Raw genomic sequence first — 26,626 nt, 5'->3', positions numbered from 1 at the left:
GGACCATGGAAGCGTAAGACCATCCTGGAAGACTTTTATGTTTTCCCTCGTGTCTCACCAAGCCGAATGAACCATCAAGTCCTATTTTTCCCCCTCTGGATACCAATGTTAATCCAGCGCAGATGTGCATCAAAAACACCTATGGGAGACTCTAGGGACCCTAGCCAGCCGCCCATCTATAATCCATGACCTAATTCGCCAAATAATGAGAGACTCCTTTATCGGGAGGACATAGCCTTGGTGACAAGTCTCTTCAGGGCCAGCTCCTTCTTCTTTAGGTCATCAGCGCTGGAATCTTCAATCTCAAGCTGACCCATAGCATCGCTAAGGGACTGCTCGATCTTGTCCTTCTGGCCACGCTTGAACTTGAGGGACATGGTGGGGTCGGAGATGATTTCCTCAACACGGCTAATGTAGGACTCGAGCTGTTGCTTAGCCTCGAATCGCTTACTGAAAGCCTCATCGCTGTTCTTGAACTTCTCGGCATCTATTAAGTAGAGTTAGTTATGCTCCAGCGACTTAAGCAATACAAAAATAAAACTTACCGTTGATCATGCTCTCGATCTCAGTCGACGAGAGTTTACCAACCGAGTTGGAGATGGTGATGTTGGCACTGCGACCAGAGGTCTTCTCGGTAGCGGTAACCTTCAGGATACCGTTGACATCGACCTCGAAGACAACCTCAAGAACGGCTTCTCCAGCACGCATAGGGGGGATAGGTGCCAATGTGAACTCTCCAAGGGAGGTGTTATCCTCGCAGTTGACACGCTCACCCTGGTAAACGGGGAACTGCACGGTCTGCTGGTTGTCGGCAACAGTGGTGAAAGTTCGCTTCTTGATCGTGGGGACGGTCTGACCACGGGTAACGACGGGGGCAAAGATGTTACCCTCCATAGCAACACCGAGGGATAGAGGAACAACGTCCAAAAGGAGAAGGTCGGAGGTGTCGGCCGAGGTGGCCTTGCCGGAGAGGATACCGGCCTGGACGGCGGCACCGTACGCAACAGCCTCGTCAGGGTTGATGCTCTTCTCTAGCTTCTTACCATCGAAGAAGTCGCTGAGAAGCTTCTGAATCTTAGGGATACGGGTAGAACCACCAACAAGCACGATCTCGTCAACAGCGCTCTTCTCGACAGCAGCATCCTTTAGGACCTGGGCAACAGGCTCTAATGTGCCGTTGAAGGCCTTGGCATTCAAGTCTTCGAAACGAGCACGGGTAATCTGAAGGAAGAAATCATCGCCATCGAAAAGCGAGTCAATCTCAATGGTGGTTTGGGCACCGTTGGACAGGGTTCGCTTGGCACGCTCGCAAGCAGTCCGAAGTCTTCGGAGAGCTCGCGGGTCACCAGAGATGTCCTTCTTGGTCTTACGCTGGAACTCCTTCTTGCAGTGGTCAAGAAGGTTGGTATCGAAGTCCTGTCCACCAAGATGGGTGTCACCAGCAGTGGCCTTGACGGTGAAAACACCACCCTGGATGTTAAGAAGCGATACATCGAAAGTACCACCACCAAGATCGTAGATAAGGACGTTGCGCTCCTTGTTAGACTTGTTGGCACCTAGACCGTACGCGATAGCAGCGGCAGTAGGCTCGTTAATGATACGGAGCACGTTAAGTCCAGAAATGGAACCGGCATCCTTGGTGGCCTGACGTTGGTTGTCGTTGAAGTAAGCCGGGACTGTGACGACGGCCTTCTCAACCTTCTTTCCGAGCTTGACCTCGGCAATCTCCTTCATCTATATAAATTGCGTTAGTCTGTTATTCAGCGCTATACATGGTTGTATTAAATTACCTTGGTAAGGACCATGGCAGAGATTTCCTGAGGAGAGAAAGTCTTTGTCTCTCCTAGGTATTCAACCTGGACGAGAGGGTTGGTACCCTGCTCGACGACCTTGAAAGGCCATGATTCAATATCCTTCTTGACGATGGGGTCGTTGAAAGGTCGGCCAATCAGACGCCTGTCGCAAAACAAATTAGCTGCTTGGTTTTGCGAGAAAAAAGGGAAATTCTGGGGCGCGGGGTCAAAACGTACTTGACATCGAAAACTGTGTTTCGCGGGTTCATAGCAGCCTGGTTCTTGGCAGCCTCACCAATCAAGCGCTCCTTCTCGTTGAAGGAGACATAAGAAGGGGTAGTAAAGCTACCCTGCTCGTTGGCAATAATCTCGACATTGTTGCCCTCGTAGACAGCAACACAGGAGTAGGTTGTGCCTGTTATTCACACAAAGGTGGTAAATGTTAGTGGGTGCTCATTACAGCATAAAATATCCCAACAGGTCATAATGCGACAGAATGACATGTCAAGGTGCGGGGTGAATGGTGAAGAAGAGATTGTGAAAACTTACCCAAATCAATGCCGATGGCACCGTCGTAGACTTCTTCCGCCATTATGAGGGTTCTTTTCAACTGAACAAGTTCACAGATACAGTTGGATGTTGCGGGAAGAAATTGTTCTGGGGACGATGGACCAGAAGGTAAGGTATGGAGGGGGATGTTATGGAGGGGGGATTTCACGAATTTTTATGCGGGCGGTGAAAATAATTACAATTCTCAAATTTTTTTTTCTGTTTTTCCCCATCCCACCTTTGCCGCCGGAACTAATATAATTCCGGTTTAGCGTCTTAGGGTACGTACTCGGAGGGGCCGTTTAAGTTCAGGGTCCAGCCTTTTGGACTGGGCTATCACTGGTTGAATAGACTGTCTAACCTATCTCCACCCCACCAAAAAAGGGTCCTTAAATATCTATTAATTTTTTTAAAGGCGATGAAAATATTTAAGCAGGGCATATTCAACAATTCCCAACGTATATGGATGTAAACATACGTTATGTCTATGTAGGCTTAGTTGCATATAATCTCTCTTGGATAAACCTTGTTTGTATTTGCATTGACCCGTAGAAACTAGTTGATTTGCAAGAATTGGGATTCATTCTTATATAACTAAGACTAAGGCAACGCAATTAACTAACGAGTCATTCCCGAAATTGTCAGGGGGACCGCCAGCAAGTTTCCACCGCAATGAACCTCCTAGACGTACAAATATGTATATTGCCTCATCGGCCAAAATTTACCTGAGTAGTTAGAACCTATTCGTTCCGATTCCACCGAGCACAACTCCAAAAGCCAACCATAGAAACGCAGACTGATAATTCCATGTAAGGCAACAACTGAACTATATTCTAGTTGCCAGTACTTTCAATCAAAGCGCCCGCTGTCAATGTCTGAGCACGTTAAAATGTACTACAAACTTCTCCATTTCCACAGTTAATCCGTTAGGTGCCTTCTGTCCTTTCGGAAGAGCTGCTACCAAAGATACTTCGAGGCGATTAAGGCCAAATTGTAGAGTAACGTCGAAAATAGGCTCGCCTGGTTTGTTAGGGTGACTTTGGGGAGGGTATAGACGCGCACCATTATGTATCACATTCAATTTCCATTCACGCTGCTGAGCCTCCAAGAATGGTGCCACCTCTGGCTTAAGTCGGAGGCGGTAATAACTGGTAGGGGCATTTAGAACAAACTCTTGCTGGGTTTCAGTAAGACTAGCCGGAATCGTGATTGACATTCGATTCTCAATCTGGAGTTCAGGATGAGACATGATGATAAGCTTGGGCAGGATAGCATCCGATTCCTCTGTGATTTGGTTAATAATATACAAACACGGCATCTAAAGGAGAATTCTTACTAATTGGGTGCGGTCGGTATTTCTGGGCTTCGAGGATTTCTGCAGCTGACAACTTTGGAGCTGGTGGAGGAGGTGGTGGGGGCGGCGGCGGTGGAGGTGTAGGAAGGACGCCATTTGGTATGGCGTTAGGTACGGAGTTCGGCAGGGCGCTAGGTGGAGTATTCGAAGCAGGAGGTATCGCCGGGGGTGCGAATTGCTGAAAGTTCGTGAACGCTAGGGATGGTCGAACGGCATCCTCGGACTTCGTTACCCCTGCGGCCGACGGACTAGGAGGACCTGCAGAAGCGGACATACTTCTGGCCTTCTCGAGTTGGCTCAGGCTGACTGAAGTTGCCGTCGAACCGCCAAAGGGATTTCTACTTATAGGTGTACCATTACGAGTGATCTCCCCTTCGCCAGATTGGCCTGTCACCGGGGCTGGCGATCCTGTAGCGCTGTTCTTACCGCCAACATGAATGGTAATCTTCTTAGGATGTACAGGAGTTTCCGAGTTGGGTGGCATCTTCAGCTTGATCTTTGGCTGTGGCTGTGGCGGCTCTGGAACATGAAGCTTGGCCTCCCTTAGGTGCTCTTGAAACAGTTGCTACAACAGTCAGTCAAAATTTGACTAAATAAGATAGAAAACCTTACCTCAAGCTCCTGGGCCATGAGGGATATCTCACTCCCATCCTCATTATAATGGTAGGCATTCTTCCAGATTAAACTGGCCTGGTCTTCAAAAGTAGCCCAGCTTTTGAAATCGGTCACGTATGTTGCCCCTCCTCTGCCATGCTGACCTCGGACTTGTTTCTGTAGCGCCTTAAGCGACAATGGCTCCTTGATGACCTCATAATAGTCCCTAAGGGTTCGAGGTGGTAGGTAGATGAACGGTTCGAAATACGGATATTCGCCACTCCAGGCTTATTAGTCAACTGCATGCCAAAGGGTTAAAATAGACTTACGTTTCGTCTTTCTTTCGGAGTAGCTCCTCTACGATCTTCTCCTGCGCCTGTTGAAAAGTCAAGTCCTTGTATGAGACCTCTTCATAGTGACTATCAGCTTTGCCTGGCGTCGGTCCGCGGGCTGCGACTTTTCGAGCATGTGCAATAGGATTCTTCGGTGGTCGGCCAGGTCGTCGTCGTTTTCGGGCTGTTGGGCTTGGTTCGCCATCTTCATCTTCTCCATCTTCCTCCTCTTCCTCCTCCTCTTCTTCGTCATCCTCCTCATCCTCCTCAGCCTCCTCATCCTCTTCATCGATCTCTTCATCTTCTTCGCCATCCTCACCGTCAACTTCTTCAATTTCGGCTTCTTCGTCTTGGGCTACCTCCTCCGCATCGGTTTCCCGACTGGTTTGTACATTCTCTACGCTGGCCTCCTTCTCTTCCTCTTCTTCACCCTCGGCATCCTCATCGCCTTCGTTATCGTCTGGCTCAGGGGTTGGTGGTAGTGGAGTAGCCACAGCGGTATAGTTGCCGGTCTTATACGCGGGGTTGTGCTTCGTCATCAAGTTGCTAACAGCTTTACGCACTCGTTCGGCATCGCCAAAAGTCATAGACGAGCGCTCACTGACCTCTTTCGCGTTTTGAACCATACGCTTGAGATCGCTCTCAAGGGCAGATAAGTTGGTATATTCGCCATTCTTCAGCTTTTGCTCGATCGATTCTAGGGAGAGGGGAAGCCGTATTTTCTGGTAATATTCCGGATCCTTGCTTTGAGAAGGAAGCTTCTCAAAGTAAGGTGAAACTGGTCGGCCACTGTGATAGATAAGAAGTTAGCCACGTTGTTTACAAAATGCAAGTTCACTCTAATAAGTAAAGTGCAGGTTAATAATGAAGCTCAAGAAAGGTGTCGAAGGGATATATCGCATATGAGTAATAATAAAAGAGCTGCGCATACTTCTTATCGGTAGTGGCTCTGATTGATTCCAAAATATTTAATCCGTACGCAGTAGTTGATTCTTTGGTCTCACCGTTCATGAGATCTCCGAATTCCTATAGTAATAATTAAATTAGAAATGAACAGATAAAGGGGATAGGGGAACAAGAGCCCCAAAACTGCAGAATTTGGAGGTTCGAGGTTGTGAGCATGCATAGAGAACAGGGTGTTCGGCAGAAAAGTCGTTGCATCTAAATAGCATTCGTAACTTTTGTCCTAAACCCCCGCCTCCCTAGCTCTAAATCTCATCTCTCATCTTTCATCTTTGAAAAATAATCCATGACAGGTTCGCATCGCATCGCATCGCATCACAGCTACGGTGCACAATAACCTAACGTAGGTAATGTTGCCGTGCTGCAGCAAGGCTTACGCGCAAAATGCTGTGGAAGGTCAAATAGAGATTCGGAATATATAACATACCTCTACTAGTCTGCGACGTTTAGCAGCTCGGTCATTAGAGTCATTTGCCGACGAGTCGATGCCATTTGCACCGCTAGCCTTCCTCTTATTATCCATTGCTGCGACGGAAAAAGGATCGGAGGCGCATCCAGAAGCGAACCGAGGTGTTGCAGCTTATAGCTTGCTGTATTGCGCGATCAATGGAAAAGTCAATAAGCTTTTAGCTGCTAGGATGATGGGGTTGCAGGGCCTTTGACGCGATGCGATGGTGGTGATGATTTGTGGATTGTCCGACGCGGATTGTTGGTACCGCTACTAATAATGTAAGACGGATAGGAGATAGGAGAGGGAATCTTTTTTTTCTACCTATCCTCTTTGGTCAATACCTAAGTTAGACCTATCGATATATAGAATAACCGAATTACCTCAGCAGACGGACATCCTTCACTAAAAAATAAACGCCAAGGAGAATCGAGTATTATCGCAATGCAAAGAGTTGATACGATATGTGTATGTCTAGTCGTCCTGGGAAGGCGTCGGATGCATAGCAATATTATGGGGAAAGCTTCTGCGCAAAACGTTAGGTCGTTCAAAGTAATAGGCCACTAGCTGCCAGCTGCCAATTTTGGCTGACACGCGACCTTGTCAGTGCTTGCCGTCCCTAGCAACCAAAGAAGCCCGGATCTCTCCTTCCTCACCTTAGGTAACAGAACTGTCGCAAAATCAATGCGCCACAAGCACAGATTAAAAAAAGAAAAAAAGAAATAGTGCACGGACCTAAGTACCTATGTCATAGTTTGTTGTCCATTCCTTAGCAGCTTAAACAGTAGTGTCGTCCTGCCAGCCCCTGCCCCTCAGATAAGGTACGATTTTGCTTCGATGTGGCTTATCCTCAATTAAGGCCCCCACTTCAAGCACTGTTTACTTCCATCTTCCATGCAACCAAAATTTGGGGACCGCAACTTCAACCTTTAAAGAATCGCGCTCTTGTCCTTCCCAAATATTAATAACTCTACAACCTTCAAGTTGTAACTTCTTCTTCTTCTTCGTTTAGGCTACTTCAAAGTTTGCCTGTAACTCTTCAAACATTTTACGGTTTGATTATTTTGTTTTATCTGCGCGCACAGCAGTGTTGGAGGACGCATATCCACTCTGACAAGCAACAAGCGACAAGCGACGGGAGCGTCTTTACTCTTTCCCCTCCACACGCGACAGCATACATTTTCGGCCAGCCGACACCTAATCTCACCCACCCTCTTCACTTCTTCTTACACGCATAGCCGTCTGAAATCTGCGCAAGCTCTTGTGCCCATCAAGCTGCACTATTAGAAGGCTATCGTTCCGAATCTTATCATAAGACTTAATTACTTCGCCAGCCATAATGCCCATGAATATTGATGTTACTCGTCGCAACAAGGCGCCTCGCCCTCTGAGCGACGATGAACGCGCGCGCCTGGAAGAATTCATCGACTCGATCCACTACTCTGCTCGGTATGGTTACAAGACAATTCGGTTGTGCAAGGATCTACAGTGTGTTACTAACAAAGAGGATTAGCTACTCAGACAGCGAATACGAATACCGTCATGTTCAGCTGCCGAAAGCTATGCTAAAGGCCATTCCCAAGGACTACCACGACCCATCCAAGGGCACATTGAAGCTGCTGTGGGAAGATGAGTGGCGTGCGATCGGTATTACCCAGGTAGGTTGCTCTGGTGTTGTTGATTATGGTGGTAGTCATGTGGACTAACAAGACGCGAAACTACAGAGCCTAGGCTGGGAGCACTATGAGGTCCACGAACCAGAGCCACACATCTTATTATTTAAGTAAGCTTTTCAACATCCAATCTACTTAGCTGAATAATATTAACCTAGCCAAGGCGACCTCTCAATTATCAAGCACCTCAGTGATCTATGAACAATCCAAATATGGACGCTGACCTATTACCTCATGTGGGATTCGACTATCGTTGTAAATTATTCTTGATACGCCCATCCACTGCACGGCGACATCTACATTTGTTAGAGGATAATGCTACGCGACGATTTATGGCCGTTTTTAATCGATTCAACTCTATTCACCCATCTGGTTTCTGGCTCGACCCGCCGAGGCGCAAACGGGGCTGTTCTCCCCTGTCGATGTTGTTCATAAATTTAGAAGGCCATAAAACTATGCGACAGCTCGCGGCGTGAAACACGTACAGATGAGAATGGTGGTTATTGGCATCTATTCCAGGGCATGAAGGAGACCTGAGCGACTCTGTTGCAGTGGCGGCGGATACTCCGATTATAAGGAATTAGATTCTCGAGCCCGCGCTCTATTCCTATTAGGACATAAATAGCCACACATTGGTCGGTTGCCTTTGGGTTATAGAGATCCATAGGAACTTGAATGAATAGAGAGCATCATGATATTAATTAGGAAAACTGTTAATAGTTGCGGTTTGATTATGATAATCTACCTCTTAACAAACGCGGTGATGCCTGCATGACAGGGACATGGACATCAATACATAATAGAATATACCAGGAAGAGCTTTAACTTTACCAGATACAGTAACGATTTGAATAGGTAAACATGCTGAGATCTTGGACAGGTTAACTTTATCTGCGTACTTGCTGTTCCCGGACATTTATTTTTATCTGGATTTCTTACTGGTCTAGGCAGGTAGGGTTTTGAACCTTGGCTGCGGGATGACTGGTAAGCCAACCACGATCCTGCAGTATATCGCAGACGGTGGCCTCCGCCAAATAAGATTCAAGTAGAAAGGGGTTTGCTAATTAATAACAATACTCTTTAATCTATTTAACATACGATGAATAGTCTCCGAGAGAACAAGTTTGGTACCATAGGTATGAATCACATAAGAACATTGAAGTGGCAAGTTATCACAAAGGACACCAAGGCAATACATAGTGTTAAGTGATATTAGAATTCGTACCGAACATAAGATACCTATGTACAGATTAATAAAGACTCTAGTGTTAGATGCAGGTGTCATCGCTCCACTCTGTTCTCTGTGTGACCAGGTACGAGGTATCGGCAGGTTGCAGACGAGTGGAAGCTTCCGGGCTACCGTTTCTAGAACTTCCCATAATACACTAGGCACCTCCACCACGGGAGCTGCCAATTAGGTTAGCATAGGTTAGCACATGCAGGGCAGTGCCCAGGTGCTGACAGAGAAGACAGGCAGACTGGTAGGTACGTCAATGTATCATCAGTAATACATGTAGGTATCACTCAACAAATGGACCCTGGGGCAATGCAAACTGGCAACATTCTATTATCCGTAGTTTAAAAAAAGGTCAATATCAATACGGGCCTATCTACAGACCACAATCGTATGACGTTGAAAAGTGAACACGTTGGCAGTTTTATCAATAAAAGATGTTATATGAGTATAATATTTTCTATTCTATTTTGTACGGTTTTCATAATTATTGAGACTCGCTTTCTATCAAGTTCCAACGAGAAATATTGAGAAAGTTACCTATATGTCGGTTAAAAGTTAAAAGTTAGGTGGCTCTAAGGTTGTACCTCATACTTGCATTATACATTAGGTACATGATATTATGTACCTATCCCTAGGTAGTTGCTACTTGGAATTTAACCGTAGCAGCGTATCAGAGTTGCTCCTCCGAGTTTCTTAACACATTACCATATTACCACCTTACCAACTTATATTATACGTATTCTTTTAATCAAATACCGAAAAAGAGAAGAAAGACCAGACCTTGTCTTGTCTTCTCCTCACAATCTAATAATAATTAGGTGTCCATCCATTCCTCCCACCTATATACCCGGTACGGTTCCGCCGTTATGAAGTCCGCGAAACTCTTCTACCTGTCACTCTTTGCGCTTTGGGGGACACCTGGGCAATGTAAGAGCAGAGAAGCTCGAGATGATTCATGCGCAGTATGTCGCCTTCATTGAGCAACGTGGTTATTTATCTATGTCTTACTGCCAGTTCTCTGGCAGCGACAACATCTCAATATCAGTTTATTATTTCTAACGAAAATGAAACTGTCCAGATCTCGCCCCGCGCCATCGTATCCGACGCTTGTGCCTCTTATTCCACACTCGAGAAACTGAACCGTAAAGTCAAACCAGCCTTAGACGAGCTAACCAGAGAAACCGACTTCTTCTCCTACTACCGCCTCAACCTGTTTAATAAAAAATGCCCCTTCTGGAACGACGAAAATGCCATGTGTGGCAATATAGCCTGTGCAGTAAACACAATAGATAACGAGGAAGACATACCCAAGATATGGAGGGCAAGCGAGCTCAGCAAGTTAGAGGGTCCGTCTGCGAAGCATCCCGGGAAGAAAGTCCAAAAAGAGCGACCGAAGAAGCCACTGCAAGGTCTCTTGGGAGAGAACGTAGGCGAGAGTTGTGTAGTGGAATATGACGATGAATGTGACGAGCGGGATTACTGCATACCGGAGGACGAAAGCGCAAGCGGCAAAGGCGACTACGTTAGTTTAGTTCACAACCCTGAGCGTTTCACTGGATACGCCGGCGAAGGTGCCAAGATGGTATGGGACGCCATCTACAGGGAGAATTGTTTCCAGAAGTCTTCGTTCCCGCATTCTGCCTCCCTTGGCATCAGCCCTGTGGCTGAAGGGCCAGCCGCACAGGACTTCCGCAATGTGCTTCAAGATGCAGAACGACAGCAAATATTGCAATTGCATCAACAAAATCCAAGCACTACATTCACGCAGACTGGGTTAGAGAATGAAGGAGAGTGTCTGGAGAAGCGCGTGTTCTACCGTGTCGTCTCCGGTATGCACGCAAGCATTAGTACGCATCTTTGCTGGGACTTCTTGAACCAGACTACCGGCGAGTGGCAACCCAATCTAGGATGTTACAAAGGAAGATTACATACACATCCTGAACGTATTTCCAACTTGTATTTCAACTATGCTCTCGTCACCCGTGCTGTTGCCAAAATTGGCCCGCACTTGCAGAGCTATACGTTCTGCACTGGCGATGAAGACCAGGATGCAGCTACGAAGGCTAAAGTCCTCGCTGTAACTCAGAGTGCGGCCTCAGTACCTCAGATTTTTGACGAGGGCCTCATGTTTAAGAATGGTGAGGGTCCGTCTCTAAAGGAGGATTTCAAGAACCGGTTCCGGAATGTCAGCCGCGTGATGGACTGCGTGGGTTGCGATAAATGTAGGCTATGGGGCAAATTGCAGACTGCAGGATACGGTGCAGCGCTGAAGGTATTATTCGAGTTTGATAACGACAGCGAGGATATCCCGGTGTTGAAGAGAACAGAACTCGTAGCGCTGTTTAATACCTATGCCAGACTAAGCAGCTCTATGAAAGCTCTTGTTGGGTTCAGGGGCATGGTGGAGGCTGAGGAGAAACCCACACAGGCGATACCTGACAGGGCCAAGAAGCCACATGCGGTTGGTATTTCAAAAAATACACAGGAATCAACACCAGAAGCCGAGTCGGAGCTCGAGGAGGAGTGGGATGAGGAAGACAACGTGCCACCTAAAGGGGAACGCCGCAGCCCAGAGACGGCAAGTGACGCATTCAACGAGGAGCTTTCTAGGGTATACAAGGCATTTAAGATTGTCATAAAATCTTGGGTAGCTTTCCCAAAAACATTGTGAGTCGGAATCACATTTGCTGCAACTCCCATATCGAAATGCTAATATGTTATAGGTCCTATATCATCCTCTCAGAGTTAAAACGCCTCTGGGAGTTCTACATCGGTTTGCCCGTCTCGCCCCGTTCCTGGGGGTTCGCGCGGCCTAGCCTCGATGAGTTGTAGAACTTTGTTTGTACACTTCGGATTCGCATCAACGGCACTTGTTTAGGGTTAGGTGGTCACTGGGTGCTTTTGTATACGTGCCTAAATTACCAGCAATAGCATAAAGCTAGCATCCATAGGCGGAGTTTTTGGCGTTTGATTTGTGGTTAGGATGGTATTTGCAGACCGCAGAAGAGAAATGGGATTATATCATGTCTATAACAATTAAGGTCCTATCACTATTTGTGAAGGTAGAATAGTACATTACATACCATTTATAAACATATATCCATGTCTCGTATCCTCCCTTGTTACCAAACTAAGCAAGAGCTATCCGGATCTGCTCTTCAATATCCATAACCAAGTTCTTTACCATTTCCCACATTACTATAGTCCTTCTTAGTCCAGCTATCCCTCCCCGACCCCTCTCTTCCCACGCACCGGCAGCTCAACATGCGTAATCACGTTCCCGATTTTAGCCTTCACACCGCGCACCGGAACGCGCATCGCCAGCACTTCGGCTTGCGGACTGGCTGCGAATACACGCTCGGTATGGCGCTTGACGTCGGAGGAGGGTGTGGCGAAGGACCACGCTATGGAGATGTGGAAGGCGTCGTCGCTGCCGCCGGAGAAGGCGTAGAGAGGTGGTTGTTGGTGTTCTTGCACAAGAACGTTGCATCGCTGCAGGAGCGCTGCTAGTTCTGGGTTATGCGGCTGCTGCGTTGGAGATGGAGGTGGGTTATTTGAGGAGTCGGCGGTAGATGTATCTGCTTTAGAGCTGCTTTCTCCTCCTTTCCCTTTCCCCTTCCTTTTACCTTTTCCTTTCCGTTCATTACTCTTGCTATCCTCCTCTCCGCCAGCTGTGGGGGCAGGAGCAGGTTCCGGGGCAGAAGCAGAACTTCCCACCCTAAGCACCAAGAACGAGCGCTCTGACTCAGTCGTGCGATGCCATTCCAAACCCCGTGGCGCGAGATCAAAAGGCTCTACATTGCTGCTCTTGATACGTGCGATTAGCTGCTCTAGAAAATCATCTTTCTCCGCTGTGCTCAGCACGATGGGCCGCGATAGGCTGATGTGCAGCGGCTGCGGAGTGTCTAGGTCCGACGTCAGGAAGGACGTGATACTCACTGATAGCGGCGTGAGTGCTATCTGGAGATCTGAAAGCAAGGTGGAGAGAGCATTGCGCTGGGGGGTTGTGGGATGCCCTGGAGTTCGTCAGTGATGTGTATGCAGTCCAGGATAAGTACCTGGTAAGCAACAGGTATCTTCTTCGTACGTGCTATTCGTACGGAGATCTAAGGTCTGCATGTATGAACTTACACTCAATATATAGATGGCTCGGCCAGCTACCGACTCTATGCGGATTTACGCGTTTACGGCCCTGATGCAGCGTTGGGTCGTCGGATGTGCTCACCCGCACGGTAGACGCGTATAGGTCGTGAAACGCATCGGGGAGCGGTGGGAGCGCAGCTGAGTCCACTGATGTCCCGCCATGCGATGTCTTCTGCCTTTTAGTCGCAGATGCCGCTTCCCCAGCTTCAGGCTCCGAGTCAGAGGAAGAGTAATCTACCAACGCCATTAAGCTACCAATGTGCCCAAAAGCTATAGCATTGCCGTATTCCCTTTCCTTTTCTTAAGAGGTAGAATAATCAATGGTCTGGCAAGTCTGCAAGTACTAGGTACATAGGTGTACAATCATCGAACTTCGTTAGCTGCAACCAACGGATATTTAAAGCATGTTTTGAGATAGCGGTGCCCCTTTACATTGGTCTCGGCGTTTTGGTGTTACCTGGCCCGCATTAGCGGCGGCTGCAACCTGTAGGGCTGAGGGGGCATATGCAGGTAGACAGGGTACCTCCATATGTAACATACCTGGTTCCTAAAAAGTACCTATAGAAGCGAAATATACAATTCTTTATACACGTGTATACATGTTTCATATAATCATCCCCATGAAGTTCCATTTTAATCAAGGAAGTTGTATATACCTACCTATATTAATGTATACCTATTTTAAACAGTAATATGGCATTAACACTCCTATCAATATAAAATAAACACTTTACAACTATATAAAACTGACTTTAATTGCCTAGTTATAAGATAATCATTTAAACTTTACATGGTATAGGTTACATATAGCATGAAGTATGTTAGGTGTAATAATAACTAGTAGTAACACTTCAAGTTATATAGCTAATTGTATAAGCTACTATTATACAGGGCTTTGTAAAAACAGCTATAAGTATAAGAAAAAGGCTTACATATTATCATTTTTACGTTCTTCATTTAAAGGCCACAAGTATTTATATTAAATATTGGTTAACTATTATTGAATATTTATCATTTTAATAATATATGTCACGGTCAAGAGTCAGGTATCTTGGATCCTTATGTATATATAGTCTTGCAACGTGCTGCAAGGCTCTTGATGTTCTGGGGAACCCAGAACATCATCGTTTTCCTTATTGACCTTTTGGTCTCGTGATAATATACAACAACACGAAGTTTATTATAATAAACCTAACTCAACTTATGTTTATGATTGACTGTTGAAACACATGTATGATATATAAAGATGTTGGGAAACTAAAACGTATGTTGAAATTTTTCTTATTTTAACAATTATGATTCGAGCATTTTCCACTAGGTCTTCTATAGTAGAAATTCTTGGTGTAGAGAAAAAGTACAGTTCTATCTAACCTAGGCTATTCCTAGAGAACAGGTTAATCAACATATAATGGCGATGCAGCTGTGTATAAGACAGGGCTGTTATAACAAATTCCCGAGCAGAATAATGTCAGTTTCTGCCTGCCTTGCCAAGTAGGAAAGAACTTGAAGACAAAGGCAGCACTTATATTGGCAGAAACGATATAGGAAGGCCAAAAAATAGAGAACAGTTAAACATGATTTGGGAACTATGCCCCCATTGTCCTAAAAGATACCCATTTATAGGTCATGATAAGAAGGGAAACTTTTAATGCTTGTCTTCTAATATCATTCCTGGAGGTAATCAAGAATTAAAGATTCGCAGGTTACTTCTTTTGTCATAGCGCCTTTGAAGAAATAAGGTTATCTGTCATAGCCCTAATTGCCCTGAGAAGGTTCAGTAGCAAAAGTTAAATTCATTTACAGTGATTACAGTGATTACAGTGATTACGATATAGCGTCCCTACTTCGCTCCTTCTTATTACTCATATCGTCGCCTGCCTTCTGTTTCTCCCTTCCAACTCGCGACCTTAAATCCCACAACATCCAAATTTCTTTTGCCGTCCCATAACCAAGCTACCTTTTCCCAAAAACATCACAGTTCATTTTTTTCCGGTCGGCGATTTTACTATACTCATCGCTCCCCTTACCTTGACAACATCAAGACAGTTCACTCACCTCTATCAACAGTCGGCGCCATGGGTGACTATAATTCGTGGGTAAGTATAAATGAGTGTATCCCCTCCCAAAAAATCTCTACTATATATGAATACACTTGATTCTTCGTGTATATGTTATGTGACGCGATGCTTTGTCTGTTATACTCTTGTCTGCTATGTTGTGTCTGCTATACTGTGTCGCGAGATCTTGTGAACCAAACAATAACCAATGTGAATTGTCTCAACCACATGCGTTACCTATACCACGTTGATATACTATTTGTCCGTGATATATATCGCCGAGGAGTGACATATTGACACGAGTATTTATTTATACTGGAGTTATTTGTACGACTTCAACAACAAGTCGTCGTTCTTGCTGATCGTGATCGCCAACCGTTTGCGTTTGCGATGTCACCTTGGAGCTACCCCTGTCGCATACGTCATACCTTACGCTAACATCGACGAGTGGGTCGAGCAGGGGTATGCATCCATGCAAGAGCGGGAGACGACAGGATGAGCTTTGGATGGATGTACTTTGGAAGTTTGGAAGGACCCGCTCGGTTTTCGCCGGTTACATCATAGTCATGTCTTGAACGCGCGTGTTGCAGGATTCGGACTCTGACTTCTGACTTCTGACTTGACATGAGATCTTTTTACTAATCCTTTGAATTTATATCAGCCTAGCTACGAGGTTTTTGGTTTGCAGTTTGCATCTGAACCATATCAGCTATTTGCAAGAGTTGCACCACAAAAGTCGACTGAGTCTTTTACTACACAATATATAAAGAAGAAAGCTGTTAAATCTACTAAGAAAGACGGAACAAACACAGATCCTAAGGAATCCCCTTCAACCTCAAACAACCTTAGTTCAGAGACAGAGACCCCAAGTCCGAAGCTTAAGCCTAAACCAAAGCGGTTTACTATTAAAAAGTTCAAGCTTCGTGTCCGAACCGCTTTTTCTTACACCCATGCTTATTTGAAGAAGATGTCTGAGCGACCTCTTGAAGCAATAAAGCGAGCCACAAAGGCCGCCGACCGTGCCCCTCATCTTCCCAAGAAGAACCGCACTGGTGCAGACATTGTAGATGCCCTTGACACAACCGGTTTCGGCGGAATCTACCACCATGACGGTCCCTACGACGCCACGCTTGCCTCCCGAAACCGCGATAAGCGATACGCTCCTGTGGAAGCCGTCAAGCACGGCAACATGGAAGCTCTCAAGGCCACCCCCCGAGAGAATGTCGTCGATTCTCTAGAGCGTCATGTCCCCCTACAAGGCACGGCGACAATTCCGCCAGGTGAACTAGACTACGGCGGTCGCATCATGAACTACGAAGAGGGCGCCGATCTCATGCGCGAGGAAGACGCTCCTGGTGGCCCATACAAGCAATGGGATCACATTGTAAGTTCTTTCTCCTTCCCATACACTCCCCAGATAAACCCAGTCAGTCCTGCTAACAGCATGCCAATAGAAGTACCATCCCGACGACCTAAAGGGCAAAGGTGAGCCCGCATACACTATCGAGGAAGACCTCAAGCGCAAGAAGCATCTACAGCGCAAATCGCTCGGTCAGCCTGGTGCCTTCGAGATGCAGCCCACAGGTCGCAGCACTGCAACAGCCGGCAAGGGTGGTGACGTCACTGCTGTCCGACCACGAAGCACTAGTCTGGAATCGGCGGGACCTTCTCGTAGCCCCAAAGGGAAGCGACTTAGTGACGGCATCAAGCGCCGTATTGGCAGCATTCGACGCAAGCACGACGACATCTAGATACTAGGTATATCCTAGTTTGATCATTTGGTCTGCAGCTGTCGCCGACACGAGTTGCACCGATATTACTAGGTTGACCTGCGATCGGAAGGATTTCTTATGTCACTGATTCGATTATGATCTGATTTCTCGAGGCGTTACTATATAGGATTGGCACCCACTGCGCCGGGAATGATTTTCTCTTGCGTTTTTGTTTATTCACGAGGAACGAAGCCCCCCCTTCTCTTCCATATGAGAGAGTCCAGTTTTCAGTTTTGCACATGTGCAGGACATGGACTAAGATGGATGGAAAGGGAACAGGGGAAGTTACGAGGTGATCACACCTAAGGATTAGTTTTGCGGCTCTAATATGTTGCGAAAAGGGCTGGATAGGAATGTGTTTATTTTCCAGTACCTGTCATCGTCTGTGTGCATCATGAACAACGTGAAGACACAGATAGGGACAAGGCTCGAAGGAGTAACTAACCGGCGGTGGTTGGTTTGTCACTGCGGCATTTCGGTTTTTTTTAAGGAGGAGAACTACGGAAAACAGTTGCGCCTGGATTTCACTGGTACTGGCATCTGGGCCTCAGGAAATATGAACGGCGGACTAGAGATTTGGCTTGGCTTGTTCGGTTTGTTTTTTCTTCAGCATAGCAAGGCAGAAATGCGGGATAATTACGATTGGCAGGATATGCATACGGGTTAGGACGAGGGCTAACTGGCAGAATGAGTTCGATGGAGAAGGACCTTTGAATCATACGAACCCTTCAGGGGGGACAATTCAAAAGTTACCTATCTCTAACGCAAACGTGAAGTGGAACACTCACAGGCAAGCAAATATCTCAAGATGTGCAATCTAGGTACCTAGTTTAGCCCTGCGTCAAAGGAATTAATTCATGTCCTACTCGTGCAAAAACTGCAAAGCTGATTGATTCTAAGCCAACTTGATAGCTACATGATAGGCAACTGCAACACCACCCAGAACTTCTGCGAAGAAGTTTATCTAACTAATGGCAAGGCAAATAGGTCCCTAGTATTATTACACAACCAATAGTCCAATTACTCAGAGATATCCCAATCCACTCGCGCCCAATACTTCCCTCAGCACATCTCTCGCCTCATCAACGCCCGCGAATCCAACACGTCCCGCGATCTCGGCGCGACGACCGGCGGGGAGTTCGTTCCAGCGTGTGAGCAGGGCGCCATCTACGACGCTGCGGCCCATACCCGCATCGACGCCGGGTGGTAGACGACCTACTACGCCTGTGGAAGTGGGAGCGCGGTAGTCCTTTGGGTTGAGGCCAGCATAGTGCGGTAGGGAGGAGAGAACCTGGCCGGTTAGTAAAGACAGGCGACGGTACTGGGGCTCGGAGAGGGGTGCCAGGGTTGCTAAGGCGCCGGTGGGGGAGGCGAGGAGGAGGATAGAGGGTGGTGCTGGGGAATAAAGAGAATCGTCATCGGCCGGGGTGTCATTAACGTGCTGAGAGAGATAGTCCGAGTCTGCCGGAAGCGTGCGTGGGAGTAACATGCTACGCGTAGGAGGGTGCGCACCGGCGGAGAATGTAGTGCGGTGAAGGAGCAAGTGGCCTTGTAGGGACTTGGGATCTAATTATGTTATTAGCTCTGGTCTATGGTATGGTTAAAGGGGATATGAGGGGAAGACCTACGGTCGGGATCAAACTGGAGAATATGAACGCCGCCATCAGAATCACAGGCTACTATGAGAAGTTCCTCCCCATCTGGTAAGAAGTCTACCGTTAATACTTCCAGCCTAGTAGAACTCTTTCCAAAGAGCACCATCCTGTAAGGCTCTTCCGTGTAGCCCGTAAACCATACTCCCTTGACCGCGTCAGCCATGAGGCAGAGACCAGTTCCTTTAAGTTCGCGAACCGCGGTTACGTAGCAGCTCATGTCCATGAATGCAACGGGTAGAAGGGTGCCATCCTCCTTCAGACCGCGCACCATACACTTCTGCCCTTGGGCAACTAGCATTAAACCTTGAGTTCCTATCTCAGAGATGGCCGTGACCGCGCCGCGAGGGATGTCTTCCTTTGCTACAAATTTTAATTTCTTGTTTGTTTCGGGCTTTCCTGGCTCTGGAATGACTGTTACTACATCATACACCAGAACTCTACCCCTAACAGGAAGATCCTCGCCACGGGATACAGCCGTACCGATGGCAATAAGGTGTTTTCGCTCATTAGTAGACTCGGAGACTTCTAAATTGAGCGTTTGGATGCACATCACTGTCTCGCATGGCTCCATCTCGATAGTGTCAATAACGGTCCAGCTGCTAGGATTTATTAGTTTGACCTGACCTCGTTCAACCAAAGGCTTAAAAGCGAGATCTTTCTCATGCTGCCACTCTTTATGGTAGTCATCTTCTTTTGGTAGTTCAAATGGTTCTAAGGTATCACAACCAACGACAAAGGTGCCTGATGGAGGGTGATAAGAGATGGAGTGCATGTCGGCTTCTAAAGGTACCTTCTTGAGAGCCAAGCCTATCTCAGCATATGTGCTGTTGCGAACCGGGATCTGAGAAACACGCGCAACGCCCTTCGAGTCTGCATATATGAACCCTCTCTCACAGCCCTCAGTATGGAATGGGCTCATTCCTCGAACTCCATCGCCTCGTAACCTCAGGACCTTAGGCAAAGTCTTTGATGATCTAAGAATGAAACTTGGAGAGCTGCCGGGGAGGAAAACAGTTTTATATCCGGCAATGTTGTCACATCGTCTCATCGGAGGAGCCTTTCTTATTTCGTCGTCATCATCATCTGCTGTCGCAACTGGGTCTTCTGCTAAGACAGGGTTAGGTAATTTTTGGAAGTGAAGCGTTGTAGAAAGGTCCTGCGGAGTAGCTGAAGGTGTACGAAAGGGTTGATATATCGTCACGTCATCATTCTCGTGGCGAACCTAGACATAATAAGTAATGCTGGACTGTAGATTAGAGGATCGTGCAAACTCACAATCAAGTACGGGCACGAGGAAGTCATGTCTCCAAGGTCAGCAACCAATATCTCCTTGATAATTTCCTTGGCAGTTCCTCGTCTAGCAGCATAGTTTGCTGAAAGGAGTGGCGGTACAAAGGGCAAGCCTTCTGCAACGTATATAGGTTTAGAGAGATCAGGTAATGCATACGCCTAGATATATTAGCAACAAAACCGGGAATCGGGAATATTGACATAACACATACATGTAGAGCACCAGCCTTGCTGAGTAAGAACATTACTATATTTTCATCAGATTTTGCGCCCTTATCCGTCTGGGCTTCGGAGAATACGCCAGATCTATCTTCATATAAACAACCCGTTGCCCATTTAGTCGAGTTGAGGGCTGTGTCTTCCTTTTCAAGTTCTTCGAGTTCCAAGTTCTTATCTATCTTCGCAATGAATACGCTTGCATCGTCTCGAACTAGGAATATAAAAGGGTCGGCTATACTAGCACAATCGACCCTGGGTTCTGCACCTGTCTCTTCGTCGAGCATTGGCAGGATTTGAGTAAGCCCAAAGTCTGTCTATATTAGTAGTTGTTCAATTTGAGACAAGAGACGTTCATACCTCCATCGTAGCAGTGGACAGCAGTCTTAAGAACTTGAATAATCCTCATATGATTACCCATAGTACCGGCTTCAATAGTAAAGCCAGCAGCTGGATCAAACTCCGTTCCGGTTAACGCTTCGAATCCAGCACCCGTCAAAACATACACATCTGAGGTCTCGTATCCATCCAAGTCCACCTTGGGCACAATCATGAAACGGTCATACTGGACAGAAGTCTCGTATTCAGCACCCATGGACGTAGTTCCCTTATCACCCTGTAACGACTTTGGTATTGGTTTCTGCGCGGCCATAGTCCAGAAGCCCCTTGCTTCTGGGAACTCAAAACGTCCAATGACTTTCGGTTGTATTTCTCTGTTGATTATAGCAACCGAGCCGGCATTGCCTCGACCACAGACGCCGACAAAGCTGAGATCACTAGTAACACCATCCTGATTATTCTGTTCTTCCTTATTAGATAATACTGCCTGTCCGAGTGTGAAATCCCTGATAGGCGCAATGCTGACAAGCCGATCGTGTATACGAAAGACGAGCTCACCAGACTTGCCGCCTGGGGTTCCAGCAGAACTCGATGATTGTTTAGCCGGCGCGGAGTCGTCGCCATACAAATCATCGTCATCTTCTAGATCCTCCATGTCTTCGTCATCCAAGTCAAGGTCTAGAGAAGGGTCGTGTAGACGGGACTTTTTCCTTCCAGCCTGTGGCTGTTTACGTGTCCAGCCGATAACTAACGAGTCAGCACCATCACTACCTGCAAATAGGGAGGACTTGTTTAATTTGCTCAAGGTCGTAACACCAGTTGGTATGATAGCACCCCCGGCCTCTGGAGCGATTAACCGAAGGCTTAGTCCCGATACGATTCTACCGTCGACTCTAAATGTGATAACTGCCATACGACCATCACTAAGGACCATCAAAAATTCACCATTTTCAGCAGATAAAGCCTCGATTTCACAGCCCTCTAGCTTTAGCCCAAGTTCGGTTTGATCGACCAAACTGAAAGAGGTAGTATGCTTTGCGAATGGGTTGACGCCCACTCCATGTGACTTCCCAGATTGGTCGATATGTATAAGCCCATTCGTACCGACTAGAAGGGCACCACCAACCGGCACGGGGAGTGCGATTACCCGAAATAAGTCTTGTGGGAGGCCTGTCACTGACAGGATGGTTGTGGAAGCCTTTTGCTGGATATCCAAGGTGAATACCATGTACGATAGCTGGTCTTTTCGACCGAGGACTGAAGATGGGGACGAAGTTGAGGATAGTATGCCAAACGTGGGTTCTCTATATTCGTGAAGAAACGCAAGATGCACAGGGTGGATGAGGCTAGGATCAAGATTTGGCAGTCGAAGGACAAACGATGTTGAATATGGTGTCTCTTCATTGCTGCTAGTTCCATTTAGGAGCGTAGTGGAAACCTCCTTTACCGGGCGTGGCCCATCCAAATCTTCGTCCCAGTCCTCCATATCTATGTCTTCTTCTTGAACTTTGAATTGGATGATAGCAAGACTCCGCGCCCCAAACTTCAGAGCAGCACACCGGCTACCCGGGTCTGCTGCTAGGAAATTGACATAGTGGCTCAGAGGTGCAGCCCATGGACTTCCTTGAAGATCCTCTTGTTCATAGTAGTGTATCGAGGTGGTATTTATCGAATTCTTTTCTGGGTCCCATTCAACCATGCTAAGCTTCGCATCCTTGAACGCCAACAAGAGGGCTTCACCGCCCGACGCAGTTGTATCAGTCTTTATGCGCGCAAGTCCGGTGATGGTTCCAGCCAGTGGGAACTCGGCAACGAGCACCAATTTCGTATAGTTCGAACGGTCAGACCTGACTAGGACGGAATCGCCGCCAAGAAAGGAGGCTTCGAGGCCATCATCGTCATTGCTTCGAGAATCGTAGTGGTCAGCTAATCTAGAAGATTGCAATTGGGCGTTCTGTGCTTTGTCGAGTTCGGCAGATACTGATTTAGTAGTAAAGATCTGAAGTAGAGAAGCTCTTGCGACAACAAGATTATTGCTCTGCGCCGTAATGAATGGGAGATATAAGGAATGTGTGACAGCCGTAGGCGGCGTCAGCTCCGTATAGCACTGCATCCTCGACCCTTTTTCCTCATTTCAGACGCGATGTTAACGGGAGTAAAGTTGGTAAGGCGCAAATGTTATAAAAGCAGTAATAATAGAAATGGTTGATGGGAAAGTTGAAGCTCAAGCGCGCTACACAAGGCCTAAGCTAGGTACGGTGCGACTTGCATGCAGCTACATACTAGGATATAGATAAGATAGTACATTATGGAATATATGCATATAACCATAAGTCTACATCGTTCATTTCGTACACGCGTATCTTGAATAACCCCAGATATGCTATAACTTAGGTACCTAATCAACATATTAACCGCGTACTCAATGGACAGAGGAATGATGCAAATTCCTTCCTGTGGCATCTTCAAATTACCAAGGGTTACGAAACCGTAGACCTTCAAATCACCTAATGATCGACCATGACAATAGTTTTACAGTTAACAAAGAAATAGCGAATGGATTTCACGATTAATGTCGAATGTTTAACACTCTATAGAACAAGAGTTAAGCAGTAACGTGGTGATTCTTTGGAAATCTCCCCCTTGCTTGACGAATACCAACGTCAACGCCATCTACATAAGAGCCAGCTTCAGGGCTGATCAAAGCGATGGCGGCGGCGAGCAAGACATTCCGCTTCCTTGACCTCCCACCTGAGTTGAGAGATGCTATTCTTTCTCACCTCCTCGTTTCAGACTTCCCCATTATACTTCATAACACAACTCTCTTCGCCCCATCGACATCGGTCTCTGGTTCTGCATATTTCCTAGACGTATTCCTTGTCAATATGCAGATGTACCAAGAAGCATCTGCCATCTTCTACTCTCAAAACCGCTTCACCTTGAACGCGCAAAGTCACCGGCTACCCGTACATCTCACTAGTCGGGGAGGATTTCTCAGCGAAGAGGGACAGGATGCTCGGAGACGAGTGCGCAACTTGACCCTTCACCTTACGAGGGTAGGTGGGGAGTTTGAGCGTGTCCTGGGACCTGCTCTCTCCGATATGGTTCTTAGTGGAAGCTTGCGAGAGCTTAGGCTACGTATGGGGCCACCAAGTTGGCGTGGGGCAAATAGAATTCCTGACCCGGATATGGTACAACGGCCCCCTTTCCAAGCATTGCTGAGACTTCTAGCCGACCCTTATTTGGAAAAAGTCGAGTTATTAGCCTGGAAAGTTCATCTCACCGTCTTCTGCCCGTTTCACCGGAAGACAAGTTCATCGATCAAGACAGATATCAGAATGGATATTAAATCAGATTCTGAATCGATCGATGACCAAGGCCTAGCCATTCTGAGGAACGGTCCTGATTGGGTTTCACTAAATTGGAGAGCTATGGTCGAGATGTATGGTGCCGGTCAGAAGATCATGAGAGTTGGTGAACGAACCTATTGAGATGGCCTCGACTATGCAGGGCGAGCAATTTGAGTGAAACATTCGTGGGGCAGATGCTTTACTACTGCTTGGCTTTAATAAATCAGAATAGGCCCGCGTAAGTCGACAACCCATCTCTAATCCGGTGGCATTACTAAGTTCCAGCCGAGGGGTCTCCAGTCAACAGACGCTAGATCAAGTCAAATTAGTGCGTTTATTAAGCACCTACTATGAATTACAAGGTCTATTTACACCGGCGGGAACCGAGAAATATAACCTTCGTCGGTGCTATCTCATCATCTATGTTGCTTAGTGAATACTTAGCCATCATAGCTCAGCCCCTTATAAACTTTTGAACTCCATTCGTGGACCAACAGGGCATATATCGCTATGACTATTTACGGTTACACTTCGGACTTTTCTGCAACCTAATATCGTCAATAATATACATTATAAACAGGAAACAGCGCAAAACTACTTTCTTTCAAATTTGCCAAGTAGATTCAGCGCAGATAGAACATGCAGCCAAGCTCGCCAAGCGGCCTTCTAGTGTCGGTACTCCCTTTGGTAGAAACTAGAGCAAGGCCCTGTCGATCACCCGCGCTCAGTATCCGTGAGACATGGCTTCAGCTTGCCCCGGCACGCCACCGCGCCAAGTCTCACCTACCTCGAAGCCTAGAAGCTTGCCAGCTCCTCTATGTATCGACTGCAAGCGACCTGGGCTAACTAGATGTGTCACGCTCGGGGGGAGAGAGTCGATGGGTAATAAGGTCTAAATCATACCTAAATCGTCCAACCTACCTATAGGTATTCAGAATTCAGATTATCAGAGTAGATATAGACGAATCGAGACAAGCTACACCCACCAATGTTTGTGTGACTTGCATAAACCCGTCTTGTGTACTCTTGGTATTCTTGGTATCAACTTGGCACAATTGCTCCTCGAGCGGTGTATCGCGGACTCCGCCCCGCCGAGAGAAAAGCCTCCTGCCGCCAGCCTGTCTTGCCGCTGCGGTAGTTCCATCGGCATGCTAACCGTCCACGTTCTTTACCCCGTGCTTACATGGTACAATATATAGCAAGATATAGTAGTGTTGTCTCTCGCACCATAATCCAGGCATTTCGCCCTGTTGCGGAGGACACGTAACACAACCGTCTGGGCATCTCAACAGAATCTAACAGAATCTCCGAGCATAGTAATACGGGTTTTTCTATTAAGATGGCGTTTGCGTACGCCGAGAAGGGCTTAGAGATACGTTTAATCAAGAACGGGCGTAATAAGCCATCCGCATTACACATTAATGTTTGGGTACCTACCTTACCGATGTCATTTTCTTGATATCTTTAGCGGATGGCAAACATCGATGTGCAGATTGGACATTCAAGATGTCTATTTAATGCCTCGATACTGATGACAATTCAGCTTAGTTACAACTTACAAGTACAAAATACCTAATGCTTATCGCTAGTAGCGTGCTTTTATTAGATTTTATTTAGGTTAGGTAGGTAGATTTGGGGTCTGGGGAATGCCTGCCAATAATGCTCTATTAATAAGCAAAAATTCATACGTCATGTCCCTCTACGCCTCTGCGCTACCTAAAAGATGTTATGTAGGGGACGAGTTACCGTAGTCTTGGGATTCCATCCATAAGGTTCCTTTGCTTTTGCCGGATTTAGCGAATTATCTTCATTTAACGCAGTCACACGAGCACGGGTTTAAGCTAGCTGGCTGCGTCTATACATTAGTACATCATCTGGCGATTCGTCCTCTGTCTTTTATTTCATCATTGCCCCATGCGAAGGGATCGAAAACCCAGTGTAGAACCCCGCAACTTGATAGAATTGCTCATATAGAGAGAAAAAGCGAAGCGTTAGGATCGCCACATTCTTATTCGTTAGGCTGATTAAGTTCATGTTACCCTGCGCTGCGCTGCACTCATCATACAGCATTTCATATAAATCCCGCAGGGTCTGAATGAACAGATTGATGAGTAGTACACACAGATCCCCGGTCTCATCCTACATACGTACGTGGGCGTATATACCCGGACTTAAAGGTGGTTGTCCGTATATTATGTAGGAACCTACCTAGGTAGTGTATATCATCAACAAGAGGGATAATATAATACCGCTCATCATGTGCTCCCGTCATTGTGAAAGAACTCGAGAAGCTTATTGAAGGCGAAATCCCCAAGGCGACAAAAGTAAGGGACCTAAAATATGAGCTCGTGTCAGAAGAAATGCACCAGTAAGCTACCATTTCTTCCAACAATTACGTATGCGCGATTCATTCAATCAATCTATCGTAAGACAGAGTGTAGCCCAGGCAGGTCTCGACGCGATCTCGCCTTCAAGTTGCACCACCCGCATCAACCCTCCCCCCTTGCTCTCACCCCATCCATCTCATCAATTGCGCACGTGCAGAGTAAGACCTCTCCAAGCCGCTCGGTAGGCAGCCGAGGAAAACGTGCAAGATAAGCAATAATGTAGGTGTGACTTGATGCTCGATTGGATACCTTTGTCGAGAACGAGAGGAAGAGTAGAGAAGGGGGGTAGGCACTTGCTCATCACATTTCCCTCTGCTTCTGCTCGTATCGTCATTAAACCCTAATGTATGCGCGTGTGTGGTTGTAATAGTGGTAGTGTATATTGGTAGGTATATGTAGTGTGGCAAAGCGCGTCGACGCGGGGGATGGATGATGGATGATGGAGGGTGGGAAGGAAAGAGGATAAGGCGAGCA

At 46.8% G+C, this 26,626-nt stretch overlaps 8 protein-coding genes across 8 annotated transcripts; 4 read left to right on the top strand and 4 right to left on the bottom strand.

Moving 5' to 3' along the window:
• Positions 1 to 218: 218 nt before the first annotated feature.
• GL218_06144 (Heat shock protein SSB1) lies at positions 219 to 2,385 on the bottom strand (the record flags this gene model as incomplete). The annotated part of the gene is made up of 5 exons (XM_033582843.1): positions 219 to 487; positions 546 to 1,734; positions 1,791 to 1,956; positions 2,031 to 2,208; positions 2,343 to 2,385. The coding sequence occupies 5 exons, from the start codon at positions 2,383 to 2,385 to the stop codon at positions 219 to 221; spliced, it is 1,845 nt and encodes a 614-aa protein (XP_033433911.1).
• Positions 2,386 to 3,210: 825 nt separating this feature from the next.
• On the bottom strand, positions 3,211 to 6,108 carry GL218_06143 (Protein polybromo-1; the record flags this gene model as incomplete). Its single annotated transcript, XM_033582842.1, has 6 exons — positions 3,211 to 3,626; positions 3,679 to 4,261; positions 4,309 to 4,570; positions 4,620 to 5,411; positions 5,554 to 5,648; positions 6,013 to 6,108. The coding sequence occupies 6 exons, from the start codon at positions 6,106 to 6,108 to the stop codon at positions 3,211 to 3,213; spliced, it is 2,244 nt and encodes a 747-aa protein (XP_033433959.1).
• Positions 6,109 to 7,372: 1,264 nt separating this feature from the next.
• On the top strand, positions 7,373 to 7,907 carry GL218_06142 (Cyclin-dependent kinases regulatory subunit; the record flags this gene model as incomplete). The annotated part of the gene is made up of 4 exons (XM_033582841.1): positions 7,373 to 7,482; positions 7,547 to 7,691; positions 7,758 to 7,816; positions 7,865 to 7,907. 4 exons carry the CDS (start codon positions 7,373 to 7,375, stop codon positions 7,905 to 7,907), a joined length of 357 nt encoding a protein of 118 aa, XP_033433960.1.
• A 1,902-nt stretch (positions 7,908 to 9,809) lies between these two features.
• GL218_06141 (Endoplasmic reticulum oxidoreductin-1) lies at positions 9,810 to 11,775 on the top strand (the record flags this gene model as incomplete). Its single annotated transcript, XM_033582840.1, has 3 exons — positions 9,810 to 9,905; positions 10,022 to 11,610; positions 11,667 to 11,775. The coding sequence occupies 3 exons, from the start codon at positions 9,810 to 9,812 to the stop codon at positions 11,773 to 11,775; spliced, it is 1,794 nt and encodes a 597-aa protein (XP_033433961.1).
• Positions 11,776 to 12,162: 387 nt separating this feature from the next.
• Positions 12,163 to 13,333, bottom strand: GL218_06140 (U6 snRNA phosphodiesterase; the record flags this gene model as incomplete). The annotated part of the gene is made up of 2 exons (XM_033582839.1): positions 12,163 to 12,959; positions 13,075 to 13,333. The coding sequence occupies 2 exons, from the start codon at positions 13,331 to 13,333 to the stop codon at positions 12,163 to 12,165; spliced, it is 1,056 nt and encodes a 351-aa protein (XP_033433962.1).
• Positions 13,334 to 16,110: 2,777 nt separating this feature from the next.
• GL218_06139 (putative protein kinase protein) lies at positions 16,111 to 16,894 on the top strand (the record flags this gene model as incomplete). The annotated part of the gene is made up of 2 exons (XM_033582838.1): positions 16,111 to 16,527; positions 16,598 to 16,894. The coding sequence occupies 2 exons, from the start codon at positions 16,111 to 16,113 to the stop codon at positions 16,892 to 16,894; spliced, it is 714 nt and encodes a 237-aa protein (XP_033434034.1).
• Positions 16,895 to 17,939: 1,045 nt separating this feature from the next.
• On the bottom strand, positions 17,940 to 22,528 carry GL218_06138 (Protein cft1; the record flags this gene model as incomplete). The annotated part of the gene is made up of 5 exons (XM_033582837.1): positions 17,940 to 18,481; positions 18,544 to 19,792; positions 19,846 to 20,019; positions 20,073 to 20,389; positions 20,437 to 22,528. 5 exons carry the CDS (start codon positions 22,526 to 22,528, stop codon positions 17,940 to 17,942), a joined length of 4,374 nt encoding a protein of 1,457 aa, XP_033434194.1.
• A 595-nt stretch (positions 22,529 to 23,123) lies between these two features.
• Positions 23,124 to 23,906, top strand: GL218_06137 (uncharacterized protein; the record flags this gene model as incomplete). Its single annotated transcript, XM_033582836.1, has 1 exon — positions 23,124 to 23,906. The coding sequence occupies one exon, from the start codon at positions 23,124 to 23,126 to the stop codon at positions 23,904 to 23,906; it is 783 nt and encodes a 260-aa protein (XP_033434019.1).
• Between the last annotated feature and the right edge of the window lie 2,720 nt (positions 23,907 to 26,626).

The sequence above is a fragment of the Daldinia childiae genome (assembly GCF_008694065.1).
Source record: "Daldinia childiae strain JS-1345 chromosome Unknown Scaffold6, whole genome shotgun sequence".
NCBI lineage: Eukaryota > Fungi > Ascomycota > Sordariomycetes > Xylariales > Hypoxylaceae > Daldinia > Daldinia childiae.
The sequence above is the reverse complement of the archived record's forward strand: the minus strand, read 5'-3'. Positions and strand labels throughout refer to the sequence as shown.